This window comes from Malania oleifera, chromosome 10, assembly GCF_029873635.1.
Source record: "Malania oleifera isolate guangnan ecotype guangnan chromosome 10, ASM2987363v1, whole genome shotgun sequence".
NCBI classification, from domain to species: Eukaryota; Viridiplantae; Streptophyta; class Magnoliopsida; order Santalales; family Ximeniaceae; genus Malania; species Malania oleifera.
The window spans coordinates 35,468,214-35,486,331 of NC_080426.1; the positions used below are offsets into that span (position 1 = coordinate 35,468,214).

The 18,118-nt window shown below is 35.9% G+C and overlaps 1 protein-coding gene across 2 annotated transcripts in view; it reads right to left on the reverse strand.

Moving 5' to 3' along the window:
* The window catches only part of LOC131166244 (E3 ubiquitin-protein ligase BRE1-like 1), a 57,386-nt gene that overhangs the window by 25,199 nt on the left and 14,069 nt on the right, over positions 1 to 18,118 (reverse strand). For both annotated transcript variants that reach the window (XR_009139775.1, XM_058124595.1), the window contains exons 2-12: positions 17,334 to 17,495; positions 17,113 to 17,182; positions 14,765 to 14,992; positions 14,491 to 14,652; positions 9,169 to 9,362; positions 8,991 to 9,074; positions 8,745 to 8,864; positions 8,454 to 8,640; positions 8,169 to 8,329; positions 8,016 to 8,087; positions 2,996 to 3,072 (exon numbers count right to left, since the gene is read on the reverse strand). Coding sequence is in view for 1 of the 2 variants with exons in the window: in XM_058124595.1 (XP_057980578.1) it covers positions 2,996 to 3,072; positions 8,016 to 8,087; positions 8,169 to 8,329; positions 8,454 to 8,640; positions 8,745 to 8,864; positions 8,991 to 9,074; positions 9,169 to 9,362; positions 14,491 to 14,652; positions 14,765 to 14,992; positions 17,113 to 17,182; positions 17,334 to 17,495 (1,517 nt within the window). In the remaining variant the exon portion in view is untranslated. The remainder of the gene's footprint in view (positions 1 to 2,995; positions 3,073 to 8,015; positions 8,088 to 8,168; positions 8,330 to 8,453; positions 8,641 to 8,744; positions 8,865 to 8,990; positions 9,075 to 9,168; positions 9,363 to 14,490; positions 14,653 to 14,764; positions 14,993 to 17,112; positions 17,183 to 17,333; positions 17,496 to 18,118) is intronic.

An 18,118-nucleotide genomic window follows, 5' to 3' on the forward strand; every position in this document is an offset into this window, starting at 1 on the left:
ACAGTTGCTTTTAGAGTAACCCAGCTGGAGCTCTGACACAACAATCAGAAATGTTTATAAACTAGCCATATGATACAACAATCTCTACATCAGGTTTTGCTGGAACCTCAGTACAAAGGGAGTATTTTGGTGCAATCCTTCTACAACCATTTGATTACTCAATATCCCCTCAACCAATGTAGGTCTGATTGAAAGGCTCCCCACAAGCAGATTTGACAGCATGGTTTTAAATCGCAGTAGCGGGTAGCGTAACTTAACGGTAACAGGTGTAACGGGAAGCAGGAGTAGCGGATGTTACATAACGGGAAGCGGGTGTAACGACCGTGAATTTTTTTGAAGCACGCACAACCTTGTGCATATTAGCGTACTTGCATGTTTTAAGCTTTTGGCCATTCTTAGAAAGGGTTTTAGTGTATTTTGGACCCTTTATTTCGAGTAACTAAGTTATTTGGTAAGGGCAACAAGTTTACATTTGTTTTAAACCATCATTGATAGAAATTACATGTGTGCGTGTATTTATACTTCTCATTGTTCTTATCTGTGATAAATTCGTATGTGTGCTAAATGAATTAATAAAATAAAATACATTATACACTCCATTAGTCTATTAGACACATAAGACATACGAATAATATAAATATAAAATAGCTAGAAAAGAAAGAAGGTTGAAGTTGAAAAATAAAGAACATAAATATCACATTACTAATATTATTAAAAAAAAATTCCTAACAAGTTAGTATTTTGAAATTGTTAATTAATGCATCTATTGTGAGTATTTAAAGAAAAAGTAAATTTTGTATCATTGTCATCCTCATTATAATCTTTTCCCCCTCTTGCCACTTGGTATATGGAGAATGATATATGAAAGAGAGAGAAAAAGTGAGAAGAAAAAGTAAAAAATAAAATATTTTTTTGGTGTAACAGTCCTGTAGCGTTTACGTAACGGCCGTAGCGGCCTTTACGTAACGGTCGCGGTCCGTAACAGCCGCGATTTTTCTTTCCACCGATTTTGCAGTGTGTAACGGTATCGGTAACCCAAAAAACCTTTACGTAACGGCGTTACATAACGGTCGCGGCCTTTATTTAAAACCATGTTTGACAGTCCGCCATTCCATCTAAGATCTGCTTCTTTGCATGGACAGCATCATGGGGGAAACCCTAATATGAAACAACTTGAAGAGAAGAGGATGAGCCTTCGTTCATTGGAGTTTTATAGTGTTGAGAAGATGAACAAAACACAGACCATCTGCCACTGCACCTATCTTACTCATACAATGTTTGGAATTGCTTCCAATGGCCAGTGCAATGCAAATGGGTTATGCCTCATTCTACTAATGGATATACTAGCATTTACATGCTGGAGATTCAAGGACCTCAATAAAGGTCGAGGCATCATTAGGAATGAAATCCCCCTTGCAATTATATGGGAAATATGGGAAGAAAGAAATCGGAAGTTTTCTCCAATGAAGAAAATCAAAGAGAAATTATACTCATAAGGATTTTGGGGAATATCTTAAGATGAATTAGAACTACAAGAGGATTCAGCAGGACTGCTTTTGAAGAATTCATGTTTGGATCGAGCTGTCCTGCTGATGTTCAATAAGTAGCTTATCTTCTCTTTTCTCTCCCCTCTACTTCTTTTAGCATACTTCCTGTATGCTCTTTGTACATACTCTTTTCTCTGTTAATGCATTATTCTATATATATATATGTGTGTGTGTGTGTGTGTGTGTGCGTGCGCGCGTGTGTGTATGTATATATATATTCCCCCTTGCTAATATGTGCAGGAGATGGAAATATATCTGCTGCAAGATTAAATTCTTCAAAAAGAAGCAGGGGATCAGGTGAACAGATTTCCTCTGTAAAAATGCAGCAGAAGCGGTGAATCACATTTTAATGCACTGCTCTTGGAGTAGAGATTAGTAGGAGTTAAATTTGTCTCTTTTTGGATCCTATTGAGCAAAAGCATCCTAGCAGGGTCTGTTAGTGAAGTACTTTGGGCTTGGGGAGGTATAAGCGAATGTATAGAAAGGGGAAAAAACCTTATTCCAGATCCCATTCGCCATTTTCTAGGTTGTAAGGGGGAAGAATAGAGGAGTATTTGAAGGAGTTCAAATGACTCTTAATACTTAAAGATAGCTGGCTTAGGTCTCATGTGCTTAGGGCAACTTTCAGGAAATACACATGACCTTTGAATTTTGCATTTTTTTTATCATATACATAATTAGATCCTTTATTTTTGGATTTTTTTATCATATATATCATCTACTCTCTTTTTATTTGTGTACTTGGGCTGGTAAGCCCTAGGTGCCCCTAGAACAAACATTTTGCTTGATTTAAAAACACAAAAAACAAAAAAAAAAAAAAAACTTAATGGGAAGGGAAGAAAACAAGAAAAATACAGGTGAACAATAGAGGAAAACAAATGGATCACCTCAAAAAATGCTTTTCATAGGCAAAGAAAGAATTTAACTACAAACTTTTATTGCTTCAATGATCAGCATATCAATGAATAGGATACTCCTAATCAGTAAAGAAGGTATTGAAACAACTAAACAAAAATGCAAGAAAAGTGAACAGCATATAAAGAAACAGATAAATGAAAGGACCAAAAATACTAGGCTAAGCTACAATCAGCATATCAATGAATAGGATACTCCTATTTAGTAAAGAAGGTATTGAAACAACTAAACAAAAATGTAAGAAAGGAGAACAGCATATAAAGAAACAGATAAATGAAAGGAGCAAAAATACTAGGTTAAGCTACAAGATTTCCCCCTTCCACCACTGAATCCATGAAATGGTACTTTCAGAACAACCTCCAACAACAAGAGTAAAAAACAAAAGTGGATCTGCTTTCACAAACATTATTTAGGAAAAAAAAAAGAGCATATCACAGTATTAAGCACTTATACATATCGTATGTACACAGAGAAAAGTACTTCAACATAACGAATTTATAAATGGATAATAAGAAGAATAAACAAAATCTAACCTTGAATCAGTAGATTCACGTCTAAACATTTCCAAAATAAGTTTCAACTCTAGATCACTCTCCCTCAAATCTTGAACCTGTGCCAAGAGAAGTCCAAGTTATTGAAGCATAACCATCAAGATCATATTTGACACAGAAAAAAAAAATACATATTCATGAGAGAAGTAAAAAAATTATTTGAAGGCAATCCTTGACCCAATGGTCGAGGAGTGTTCAACCCAAAGAAGTAGGTCGTCAGTATTACCTCACCAATTGTAAATGTAATGCTGCGCACATAATTTCCTCCCTAGGTGTCAATATGGGGTTGAACTTTGAGCAATAGGTGTTGCTTTTTCTAGCCTTTTTTTTCCTAAACTAAATTTTTAATAGGAGAACATACAAGAAATATGGCAACAGGAGAAAAATATCCTCCAGAGCAAGAGAAGATTAAAGCTAGAAATAGACAAGTTGGGAAGCAGTGAAAACAATATAACAGTTTTTCTTTATCATTGAGCCACTCTCACAGGAATTTTGGAAAGGGACAGGTAAAACAGGGGAATTGACGACAGACAAGCATCAATAAGAGTAATATGACCCCCAAGAGTGGAAAAAGTCCTTTCCACCCATATAGCCTTCTAGACACTCTCAAAATACAGGTCTTGAAAAGAATCAGAAGTGCGATTACCACCTAAGGTGGCACCTATATATATGTAATAGGCCAACTCAGAACATTACAACCAGCTAGCCTAGCAAAATGAATCGAAATTGCAAATGTAATATAGATAAGTTCTCATGGCCCATCTTTATGTCTTCCACCAATCCTCTTATCAACTTCACTATCAACTGCTCTACTCAAAGCATCTGTCACAATAGTGAAAAAGGAAAGGGATAGTAGACCTCCCTTTCTCTATCAATCATTCCGCTCTAATAAAGGTCTACCCTCCCCATAAAAACACGCACACAAAAGGCACCCCTTAATCCAATTCCCCAATCCCAGTTCAAACCCTTTCCAGCCCATGCCCATAACTCTATCCAAGAAACCCAATCCACACAATCATAAGCCTGACCTTTAGGTTCTAAACTGGCATTCAATTCAGTATGGTCGTGAAGACTGAAGAAAAACTCCTCAAAAGTCACCAACCAGAAACCATAAATATATGGATTCAACAAGAGGCAAAGCGAGCTTTGTCATAAGGGAAGAAAACAATAATAGTTCCAGTGCTCTTTTTTACATCAGCAATAGTACTAATATAATAAATTTATAATATATGCTGGATTAAGGGAACAAAGGTGACGCATTATTGGCCAGCCATGCTTTCATGAATGGAAAAACAACATATTCATGGATTAAAGACAAATTGAGTTGTGGTCTGACAGAGTAGTTTGCTGGAGACATGAGGATCAAACACAATGACACATGTGGATTATGCTGATATTAAAGTGTTTTTATGCTACTACTATACTTTTGACACAAATTAAGGAAGGCAATTCCCCCCCCCCGAAAAAAAAAAAAAAAATTCGGTAATATGCTTCACCCATGTATCAGCAAAAAGTGAAGTTTACACTACTGAAGAAGTAAAATCTGCTTCAATACCACCACACAAAGAAAAAAGAAGATGGAAACTAAGAATAAAATAAAATAAAACCATCTCTCATTGTTAACAAGATTGGGATTAGAAACCAACACAATTCCATTTCTACTTGCACTTAAAAAAATTGAAATGCAAAGATATTCAAGCTGTTGCATAATGACAATGCCGCAGATTTTAGCCAAAAAAATTATAACAGTAAAAATAAAGAAGCATTTGGTAAAAACAACCTTAGGGGGCATTTGTTTCATGTCATCTTTCAAGGTTCCTGGGCGTTTGTTTGAGCATGAGAATCTAACGTGACGACTGATTAGAAACCAACACAATTCCATTTCTATTCACAACCAAAAAAATTGAAAGGCAAAGTTGTTCAAGCTGTTGCATAATGACAAAACTACCGCAGATTGTACCCAAAAAAATTAAATATTAAAAATAAATATCTAGTAACAACACCCTTAGGGGGCATTTGTTTCACGGGAATCTTTCAAGATTACCATATATGTGATGCCCATGGCCTCACAATACCATGTTTGTTTGAGCACAAGAATCTAACGTGGCAAGCATGCTCACATTCTTGGGAATGAAAGGATTCCCATGAAACTTGGGCTTCCTATTCCCACCTCCCCTCATGGGTAATTTTCATGGGGTTCCTATTCCCATGGGAATCCTATTTTTTGGACCCAATTGCCCTCATTATTTAGGATTTTGGACAATAATACCCCGACAATATACTATAATTACACTATTATTATATTAAAAATGATAGATTATTAATAAAATAAAATGTAAATATTTTATATTAATATAAATATTAGTTTTTAAATTATAAAAATATATGTTAATTAAATATATACATTATTTTCAAAATTTATATTAGAAATGTAAATATTTATGTTAATTAACATTTAGCATTGGTAATTTAATGATTAAAAATAATATAAAAAATTGTCTTATAAAAATTCAATGTAATAGTTAATATTTAGACACTACATTGCCCTCAATCATTTCAGTTAATCAATTAAAAAAGTGCTAAATATTTTAATTTTGTAACTGTTGAAAATTTTGGGTTATAAATTTAATTAAGTACATATTTTTAGTGAGTTTTTGGGTTTTAAAATATAATTGTTCTTCACATAGTTGTTACACATATGGCAAGGATATAATGATTATCTTCTTAAAATATCGGACAGCATTCCCATGTTGGACCAAACATTGACATAGGAATCCTATGTACATTCTTTGGGATCTTAAAACACAAACCAAACAAAAATATTCCCATGAGGCCAGCATCCCATTCCCGATAATGAGATTCCCAGGAATGTCATTCCATGAGAATATTTTTTTATGCTGCAAGCCAAACAAGCACTCATTTCTCTTGAAATGTTCAAGATGAAATAAATTCCTAATAAGTCACTTCAAAAACAGTGATATTCAATGCTAAAAAAGGCCTTCCAGCCTTCAGGCCTCAACACAGGACACATATAAGGAAATGATAGCCTACTGGGATAATGAGATTTAGAGGAAATAGACTCCTCATCCATAAGATATCATCATATCAAAAGCCAAAAACACTCAATTAACATAATGGAACTGGAAATTACATGGAAGATAAAATGGACAATATATTGCTTCCAATCTTGATAATTTAAATTTAAAAAAAAAAAAAAAAAATTTGAGCCAAAATTAGTGCCCGATTTCTCACCACCCCAAATTGCTCAGCAGGAAAAAAATGTCTTAGTATTTGTAATTGTTAAACTACCACTTGGGCCCAAAGCTTAAACTATTAAGGAATGAGCCAACAATATATATCACACTAACAACTCTTGACGCAGGACTGATCCAAGACAAAATAATTGCAAGTCAACTCTAATAAAGCTAGTACATGGAAACCATTTTAAAATAGAAAGGCTCTACCTTGCATACTACATCATTCTCGCTGAGTTAGAAAGAATTTGACCTCTTTTTTTTCTAGACTACCTCCTCTTTAATGGGCTCAAGCGAAGGCATCTCTTCTAATTAGGATCAATGATTGATAAGAGTGAAAAGCATATAGTCAAGCTTGCTCATCCTAGATTCGAACTTTTCCATAACAAACAGTAAGGCTAAATTAATCACAAATTTCCCCTCTTTCTTGTGCCTCTTTTTAATTCTCGGTCCAGGAAGTTTAGACAGTATGGTTGATCTGGTCAAAATCAAGCAAGAAGGTTCTTTTAAATCAACTTCTTCAATCAAATTGAACAAGGTAGGGACTTTTTTGCACTTTATTTGTGACATTTGACAGATTTAATGGCAATGAGAGAATGGACCACTGACGATGGCCTGGCTTAACAGTGATGGCGACATTTTGCTGTAGTTCCATCACTGGTGATTGAATTTGGTTGAGAACGACAATGGCACATGGATGTCAACTGTCAGTTTTGATCCTAGAGTAACCTTGGGGACTGGAAGCAATGGTGGCTTCTGTTGTAAACTGGTTCTGGCTCTGACAGTGGCTTCAATGGGCATCGACCTTGAGCTCTGATCAATTACGATGTGGATTGATTAGGCCTTGAAGGGAATTGGAGTATTTTTTTTCATGTTACTGCATTTGCTGCCCATGGCAGCAGTCAACTTTTTTTTTTAATAATAAAGATGAAAACATTAGAGTATAAGAGTAAACACAAACATTACAGGGGACAAGCAGTCCTCCTCAAGAACAAAAATAACAACATAACAAACAGAAAATAAAACAACAACAAAGCCTTCAAGGTGCACTGCATGTCAATAGGCTACACACCTAGTGACAAATAATGAAATTTGAACACACAACATTGTTAAACCACTTGTTAGCCTCAAATGCTTAAAGTTGTTTACTTATTAGCATCAAATTCTTAAGTTGCTAACTTGCTAGGGAATAGGTCAATAATGTAACTAAAGCTAACAACCACCTTCCGCTGGTCTCCTTTCATGCATCCTTTTCGGCTCATGGATGGCCAGACCAACAGTCAATAGCAGAAACAGTTTAAATATAGAGCAATGAAGTTGAAGTCAAAGAATTTATTTGATTCAAAAAATTGGAGCATCGGTACCATGTTAAATGACCACTCAACACCGAGAGCCTAAGCTATTTGGGATTGAACCAACAATATATTTCAGGCTTAATAATAATGTCAGATGAAACTCCATCATTATCTCACTATCCCTATTCTACACGCACTTTTGCAATCTCTGTTTCACTTATTTTTCACTATATGATTCCATACTACTCATATATACAATAAGCATAACATCACAGGCATGATGTATAGAATATCTTCCAATCATATATGCATATAATATATGCAGAATATATCCAGTGCAGCAGATATTTTTCAAAACTGCAGAAAGTACCAGAATAAATAAACATGTATTAAATAGTGAAATATCAAGCTATAGGTAGCACTACAATAATTGTATTGAGATGATAATCATACCACAGCTTGCAATTTCTGTATTTCAGCAGCCTGGTCAGCACATCTAGCAGATAAAGTTTCCAACTCTTTTGCCTGTTTCAAAGTGTGAAGTCTTTAGACCTTCAACCACATCAAAGAACATGACATGACCACATATATAACTCGAAAACAAACCTTCCTATCAAGAACATTAGAAAGAGATTGCACATCAGCCCGCAAGGTGTGCACATCAGCTGCAGCCTCTTTATATTTACTTAGTTGACCTTGCATGGCGCCCATATCATCAGGAAATGAGGAAACCAAGGCTTTAAATTCAGCAATAATATCTTTCCTTCCTGAAGTGCAGAAGATGTCCATCAGGATAGCAAGTATAAGACCATATACTAAAAAAACAAAGATTAAGACTGCAGACTACAGAGACTTCATGCAGATACAAGAAAGCACTTATCTGCTTCATACCTGGTTCTCTTGATGCCTCTTCCAGCTTAGTTTCAATAAGAATTCTTTCATCGGTATGCTTCTGTATCTCTTTCTCAAGATCAAAAATTCCAGAATCAGCCACTGTAGAGGATCTTCTAAAAACTTCGACCAAATCATTTTTCATATTCACATCCCTTTCCCGCCAGGCAATATTATCTTTCTCAACCTACAATTCCCCAATTAAAAAGAGTAGAACAGTAAGCATTATATCAAGATACTATCAAGAAAATGAGAGGAAAGGCATTAATGAAACTACCGACCAGTTACAACCTGTAGTTTCTCAAATAAAGCCTGATACTGGACAACTTCTGCTTTTGACTTCGCTAATTGATCTCCTACCAAAAGGTAAGCTTGCGAGGAAGATATATACTTTACATTCTTCAAAATGTTCTGTAGTCAACGACTCCCATTCAAAATATAACTATGTTTGCTCTAAAAATTGTGACAGAACAAAGCGCCGTACTAGAAATACAATCACAAAGGAAAACAGAAAAATTAAGGATCTGCAAAACAAACCTGCAAATTAGATAATTTCCTTAATATTTCTATCCTTTCTTCATGAAGAGCCTTGAGTTCTATTAGTCGACAAGAAGCTTCCTCCTGTACATGAGTCCACATCAAAGATAACCTACCAGCTTCAGGTTAAGCAGTTTCCAGAAAAGTACTGAACCCAAATAGAATGCGGACAACTTACCAATAGTTCCTTAAGTGCAGACTCCACATCTTGCAAATCTTTTTGTTTGTCCCTGGTCCTATCACCAGCAGTATGCTTACCACTCAGGTTTAGAACACGGAAAAATGCCCCTTTTGCTTCGTTCCTCCCTGCTTTAAGAGTTGCCAGTTTACGATTACTGTCTTCCAACTCTGCAATAGTATTGTCCAATTCTCCTTCAAAAAAGCAACAAAAATAATAAATCTCCCTGGCTGAGCATTTACCGAGGCATTGTACCATAACATAACCGGAGTTAAAACACCAAAAAGGAGGAAGAGGAAGGAGAAGACAAAAACTTCCATACAACCCAAAACATCTCAGCTATTCCTTAAATCAAATTATTCTTTCTCAAAATTTAGGGATGTGTTCAGTTTCTAAAAAATAATTAATTAAATATCATTAAATAATAAATAAAAAATCAAGAGAAGGAATATATCTTCAATAATTACTAAAAGAAGAAAAATCAAAACAAAGAAATGTCTGAAAAAGTAACAACAAAACCAAGCCTTAATTCCCACAAGATGGGGTCGGCTATATGAATCTTTTTCTGCCAATTTATGCGACCATGGACAATTTCTTTTGACAAATTCAGGGATATTAAATCGTTACACACTATCTCTTCCCAAGTTATTTTAGGTCTACCCCTACCCCTTCTACTACCCCCCACAGTAACTAACTTACTCTTGATCACTGGTGCACTATGTGGCCTACGTTGCAAGTGTCCATACCATCTGAGTCGTCCCTCCCTTATCTTATCTTCTATAGGAGCTACACCTAACTTACCGCGAATATGCTCATTGCTTAATTATCTTTCAATGTAATACAACTCATCCATCTAAGCATTCTCATCTCGGCAACTTTTACTTTTTCGATATTATGTTTCTTCATCACCCAACATTCCGTTCCATAAAGCATAGCTGGTCTTATAGCTGTCCTATAAAACTTCCCTTTTAATTGTAAGGGTATTCTACGATCACAGAGCACACTTGAAGTACTTCTCCATTTTACCCAACCTAATTTAACTCTATGCATTACATCATCTTCAATTTCTCCTTCAACTTGCATTATAGATCCAAGGTATTGAAATCTACAAGTGCTATTTATTTCTTCATCATCAAGTTCAATTTTGTCTCCAATATTCCTCCAATCATTACTAAAATTACATTTCATATATTTTGTCTTATTTCTACTTATCCTAAAGCCTCTAGATTTCAAAGCTTCTCTCCATAATTCTAACTCAGCTTCTACTCCGTCCCTATTTTGATCAATTAATACAATATCATCTGCAAACAACATACACCATGGAACCTCCTTTTGAATACTCTTAGCCAATTGGTCCAACAATATATCAATTACTAAATGCAAACATATTGTCAGTAATAATTTAGGCTGCCTGACGCCAAATGCCTCATGTATTTCAGTACCTCAGAAGTCAGACTACTACTTTTTTTTGGATACATCAACAACATACCAAGCCCTTAAGTCTCACTAGGTGGGCCCATCTACATGAATCATTTTCCGCCAACAAACGAGGGCATTTTCCTTGGCCAGCTTAAGCGATATTAAATCCTTCATTACCATCTCATTCCATGTTTTAGATCTGCACCTACCCCTTCTACTAGTAATAGTAACTAGATCACTCCTCCAATGGTGCATTATTTGGTCTACATTTCAAATGCCCAAACCATAACCGCCTCTCCCTTATGTTATATTCAACAAGTGCTATGCCTAACTCAATACTGGGAAAAAAGAAAAGATATCATAAGAAGAAAAGGAATATAGGATAAGATATCCTCCTAAAATGAAACAACAGAAAAAGAATATAAGCCACTATTAAGATAGTAAGGCATTCCAATCCTGCTAAACTTTCGGCTAAAAAACATGTTCCCTTGAAACGTCCCACTGTAAACGCCCAAAATGACACCAAATAATGTATCCTGTCCCAAAGTGAGGATACATTCAACCCTTTTCCATTAAAAATACGTTCCAACCAAATTTTCCACAAAAGAGCAAACACCACACATCCCCACAAACAACCAGCAACCTCACTACTCCCAAATCATCTTAAACAAATAGTCAAAAGATCTCCCACCATCTTCAACAAGACTCAATTTTCTCAAGAGTCCAAACAACCTGCTCTATACACCCAAGTCCCCTACACGCAGCATAAAAAGAAATGTGTAGGAGTCTCTGAACTGTTAAAGGTATAAAAACAAAAATCTGGTAACAGTGCCTTTGAAGGCCTCCTACTCTGCAAAGGATTCCTGGGGTGTAATCTATTAAGAACCAACAAACAAATGAATGATTAAATCTTCAGAGGAACTTTGCCCTTCGAAAACAACGGTGAATCAGAAAAGACGAATTAGATGCAATCAGAACAATTTACAAGAAAAAGACTCCTGAAAATCCCAAACTTAAACATCCCTCTTGTTTTAAGGGCGACACTCCTCCAATAGAGAAAGCAAAGAGAGCCCTCCACCTTCCTATCATTTAAATATCTCCACCTCCCTATCATTTAAATATCTTCTAATATGAAAATCATAAGTACAAATATTACCACTAGATATTTAAAAAATAAAATAAAATAAAATAAAATAAAAAATGACAGCATTGTAGGATGTGGAAAGGCAATAGTGATGAGGAAAAATGCTAGGTAAGGGAATATCAGCAAGCATACATCATCCCAAAACTGAATATGAGAGCCTCACCCAATTCATTAATGCAGGGAAAGAATAAGGGTCAGCTTATGAAATAAAACTCCTAGGACCCCCGGAGAACATCTAACACCCAAAATTGCATCCTAAACATTCACCTGCAAGCCAAATTTACTTCTAATAACTTTGTTTCACAGAGAGTTCGTCTCCAAGGGAAACCACCATAATCATTTACCAATAGAGCTGTGCTTTTCGACAGAAACCTTCCAATACTTAAGCTCCCTCCAACATAGACCTAGAATCCATCTCCCAACATTAAACATCCCTCGTCTCCCCTACCCCTGACCAAAGAGAATCTCTTATAATTTTCTCAATCATGTTAGTTACCACAACAAGAATTCTAAAAAAATAGACAAGTCAAACAAAGGAATAGAAGAGACGAATGCCTGAACAAGGGTAATATGACCACCTGAACAGAACAAAGCACCCTTCCACTCATCCAAACACCTAGCTCCCTCAGTCACCAGAAGATCCCTTAGCCTAACGACCTAGGATAACCACCCAAAGGATCTATAGAATAGGCCAAATGAAAAATCAACTCCAACACCCTACATCCCTATCAAAATTAAGATTAGAAGCCCCAATCCCGTTTTCCCCAGACTAGTTCTTAACTCAGAAATCTACTAAAAAAAATTTGAATAATACTAAGGAAATTCAAGAAAGACACTCTTTGATCATCTAAGAAGATAACAATATCATCCGCAAACTGCAAAAGGGACACAACGGAAGCCTATCACCCCCTCACTCCCCAACCACATACCTCCCACAAGGTGCCTATCCACAGCCCTACCAGAATATCATCCTACTCAAAGCATTGTGTTCGTGCCACTACATTAACCCCACAAAAAGGTCAATCAACAGGACCAGCAAACAACTGCACATCCTCCCACACTAATTAATAGAAGACTTCAAAAAAGGATAATGCATCCATTACTAGATCACAAATGTGGAATCTGGCCGCATAAAGGAGTAAACTATTTCATGTTGTGTGTCCCAGTGACTCATCTCGCAGCCTCCCACAAGGCAACCAGGGTTTGACTCTGCTTGGAGAGGTTGTGCATGTGGTATAATGGTGTCCTTCACATAATAACATGCCAATCATGGTGAGCTTTTTAAGCTTCACTTTGGCACTCTACCAGCAAGTTACTCAGAGAAATCCTTTTATTGATATGCAAAACAGACTGTCAATCTTCGCACCATTTTTTTTTTTCCTTTTTTTTTTCTGGTTCATTGCACTTTTCTTGGCTTTCATTTCTTCAAGGAAGATGTCTTTACCCTCTTGTATCATCCTCCTCCTTTATCTATCAAAAAAATACTTGCCATGCCAATTGAAGGACGTGAAATGTGACTGGCAAGGCAGAACAAGGATGAAATAACCCATGCTAAGTTACAAGAGAGAAAAACACGGTACACATCCATATCAAAGTCAATCTATTATATATTTAAAAGAAGAATATGTTATGTCTATAAATCATTGCGTTTAATCAAAATACCCATACTTTAGAAGTAATTTATGCTGAACTACCTTATTTGGGTCTACTTTAAGTAAATATTGTATATGATGAAAAAAATCTTTATTTTCAAAATTTGTTTATAATTTGAACAAAATGCCCTCAAATGTGTCTACAATAATTATAATAATATTTTTGAACAAAAAAATATAAGTTTTCTTTCCAAATTTCACTACATAGAAATGCCCTTATACATGCCTACGTACAGTTAGGCAACGATATTATTATTTGATATTTTGATTTCTCATAATAAACTAAATTTCTATTCTAAGTGATACACACAAGCACACACATGCACACACGAACGCAAACACAATATAACTAACTTCCTGGAACCCTACAGGTGGGGTCCACCCCCTTGCATCTACCCAAGAGATTCCCAGGATACAATCCCCAAAAAGCCTAGTGAAACCATGTCTGCATTTGTGCGTCTGCATGCGGGTTTGTGTGCATATTCCTAAAGCCATTAGCCATCCAAGAAAAATAATGTAATTTCATCCATTTGTTCTGGTAACACAGGTTAGGAAAAACACATTTAATGCATCAATTCAAAAATTTTATAGAAATTCTACAACTTGGAATGATCAAGTGCAACTAACAAATTGGAATTCCCATTTTCACTCATATAAGCTTGTGATCAAATGACTTGAAGGCAAAAAATATTAATACATCTGTCCAAAAATTTAACACAGAATCCAAACAGTTGCAAATTACAAGTTTAAATTCTTCAGAAAAGCTAAGAAAGAGTATCCAAACAGTTGTAACATATATTCGCAGCTTTCTAAGCCCCTGAAAGTAAGAAGGTTATGCTCCAAACATAGGAAGTGGGCTAAGACAAGCATTAATTAAGAAATGGAAAATGATTTCCCTTAAAAACCCTCAGCCATCCCAAACCAAAGCAGTTAGAAACTCAAATCTCTTGATTGATTACTTGAATGTAGAAAACTGTAAAAGTTTAGCTCAATCAAACACAAGGGGAGCAATAAGTTTGACTATTAACACTCAAATGTTTTTGGATATGGTTATATGATTCACAAATTAGCAAATTAACTATGAATCCAGATAAAAATAGAAACTACCTCTCAAACGCTTGAGCTCAGCTTTATTCTTTGCATCAGTGTCCCAATGACACTGCATTTCCCATGCCAAAGATTTGTGCCTCAAATGAAGCTCCCCTAGCGCTAATCTCAAGTTCTTAACCTCTGTCTCTAGATTGCAGGATGCTTTTTGATTACATGAACCTATACAAGAGAGCAGTATGCACCCAAAAAAAAAAATGAGATGACAATATAGGTAAGTACTTACAGAACTCAAAACAGAGTATAAGGTAAACCTAAACCCCTCAATTCTCACCATCTTCAGGAAGTACTTCCATAACTGCAGCATGTAGCCTGTTCTTCAAATACCACAGGCTGTTAATAGCACCTACTAAATTACACAAAATATTCTTAGTCCTTCCATTAGGAGTTTTTCTATCATCTTCCATCTGATCAGGGCAGCAATTTGTGGAGCAACTATCTGTTGCACCTGTTTCAATGAGTCGGCTAAGAAATGCATCCTCTGACGGAGAAGAAGCTCGATCTGAAACAATTTAAACCATCTTTATTGGAGAACATATTTGCACAATATTCAAGTTATTTAAGACAGCATCATTCAATGGGCATGAACTACCAACACAGATGAGATGAAAAATAGAAACTCATTCAATGCAATCAAAAACTGCAAACAAGAAACCTGTGTTGGTTCCATATTTCCCCCAGTAAAAATGACAATGAAATCACAGAAAAGAGCCACTATAATGCATAAAACAATGAGAGAGACACTCAAAAGAGAACCACAAGTATTTGTTGTGGTATTGATTTGAATAACTATACATAGAATTTATAACTAGAACTTAAATCACCAAAAAACTATATACTGATGTCAGTGGTTCCTGAGCAAGGAGGGAACTTTCAGAGTCAAGTCCTATTTTAAAAACCTTAGCTGTGCAACAAAGTGCGCCAGCCCTTTTCCTCGGAAGCCCATTTGGAAAACAGCAGCCTTTCCAAGGTTGCTTTTTTCATGGAGGCCACACTGGAGAAGGTCCTCACCCATTGGCCACCTTCAAAAAAAGGGCATCTCTACCATGAATAGGTGCTTTCTGTGCCTCGAAGAAGCAAAGCTTTGAATCACATCCTTCCACAGCCCCTGGACCCGGAATCTCTGGAGCTAGTCCATTTCCTTGATCAATCAGAAATGAGTCATTACTGCATCAGTCAAGAGCAAGATTTGGGCTTGGCGCCAACAAGTTCAAAAGGAGAGCCCTTACTCTTATTCCTTTTGCTATTTGTTGGGCAATTTAGAAAGAAAGAAGCAGAAGGGCTTTTGACAGGATGCTACTTCGCTGCAGGCTGTTAAAGATAACTGATTTTCCATGACCTCTAGTTGGCATTGTGGGTTGCCCAAAAGGGACCTCCCTGTTATTTCTTGATTTCCTGGATATACTTCAGTGACTGGTGTTTGCTTTAGTTTTTTGTCGTTTTCACTGTGCTCAAATGGCATCTTCTTGATGCCCAGTTTGCCTTCATAAACTTATTTACTGATTTAAATAAAAAGGTATAGATGTGAAATTGGCACACTACAATAAATTCCAGGATCAGCTCACTCTCATTTCAATTTTGATGGCTCAGAGTCATAACAGCAGGCTGAATTGAGCTGATTCACACTTAACGGACCAGTATCTTAACAGACTAGAATAGAACCTAACCAGAGAAGTCAAATGCTACAAATTGGGCTTGACTGCTCACCCCTCCTAAGTTTGAAGGCTCATACTCATAACAACAGCTTTAATTCAGCAATCATGTTTAAAGTTCATTAAGCTCAAAATCCTATGATCTTTATTTAAAGCAGGCCTTCACACATGATAGGACCAAAATCCATTAAGGCCAGGTTGAAAATCAGATTAACTTTATTAAAGTTTCCAAAAACACTCGCAACACAAAAATGATGAACTGCTTTATCTTGAATTGAAGTTATGGCAGGTCATTCCACTGTTCCTTTTGTTCCAAAAGAGGCATATTACATTTGGTAAATTTAAATTTGAGATCTTGAAGATTGAATAAAGCTCTGAATTATGAACCAGATCAAAAACCATCATCATCCAAAAAAATTATTTGCCCTTTTAGCAAATTATTTAACCCTGTTTGATAAAATTAAGATGTTGATCAACAAGGAGCAAATTACAAAACCATTATCAATAATCCTTTATCTAACTTTCAAAAGGATAAAGTAGGGCTAGACTGGTTTGTATTTTAAACAATTGCTATTTATTTCTCTCACAAATTTTTCATGAACCAAACACAAATTAGAAATCAATAAACAGAGAAATCAGGAGGAGGATTGGGATTCTCTTTCAAGTAGAAAAATAAGTGAAATAATTCTACTGGTTTTCCATTTCCATTTATTACCAGTTAACATAAAATGGGCTTTGGGCGTTGAGGGGTATTCCTCACCCAAATTTTATAGCCAACCAGAAATTTAATTAATAGAGCAAGTCAAAAGAGCTTAATTTAATGCTAATTATGATGAGTGAAAATTCAAAGGAAACATGGGGTAGATGACAAACTCAGAATACAGGAAAAAGGCACAGATTGAAAACTAAAATAAATAAATAAATATGTAATGCTGGCAATCCTCAACATTTGCATTCAGTATATGCATACCATGTCCATCTTGTCCACTGATCACCGAATCTCTTGTGCGAATGGAACACGAGCCCAAGTCATCAACAAGCTAGTAAAAAAGTACGAAATTATTTTGCCACCAGGTGTTACAAAATGCAGAATGTGTGCGTCGGTGTGTGCTCTGGGTAGGTCTAGAAGACAATATAAAATTAATTATAAAGGAAAATACTTTTTCGAAAAGAAAAAAAGAAGGTAATTACCCCTTCCCAGCACTTATTAAGAACAGTTAATGTGGTATCATATGGTTGCTGCTTCTCCTTAAGTTGACATAGTTTATTCTCAAGAGCAAAACGCTCAGCCTTCTGAGTTTCTAACTTCTGTATGAGCTTTTGATTTTGATATTCAAGTACAGCAGCATCAAGCTACATCATCAGATAAAAATACCTTAAGCAAACTGAATTTCAAAACAAGAAGCTAACTTATGGCAAAAAAGTATAATTTTTAATATCCACTGTCAACTAAAATTACTCAGGATAACCAGGTGTTTTCATTGACATAAATTAGAAGTAAATATCAAATAATACAGCAATTTCAACTGGCAAATTAAAGAGGCATTTAGATGTTCTCCTATTGTCTTCCTCAGTAACAGAAATATTGACAAGAAGTTCAAGATTCCATGGATCAGACAATACCTAGTAGGGCCACCAGTAACAGTCTTCAGTGATTTAGAAGCATGAGCAAGTCAGACTGTGTCTAGAATACTAAAATATGTGCAATATACCTAGAAATGCTCCAAAAAAACTCTTTTGTCCTTTCAATATTTGCTGATTTTTAATAGATGACCAATGATAATTTGATCAGCTACCTCCACGACACAAAGGGAACGAGATCCACTTTAATACAGTTTGATCCCACAAAGAATCGAAATCAAGACATGTGAGTTGACAGCTTACCCTCCAGAGCTTACCATAAACACCTGGCAAGCGATGAAGGGTATTCTCATTGTGCCCCCTTTCGTCAAGTACACTGCCAAGCACTTGCCCAT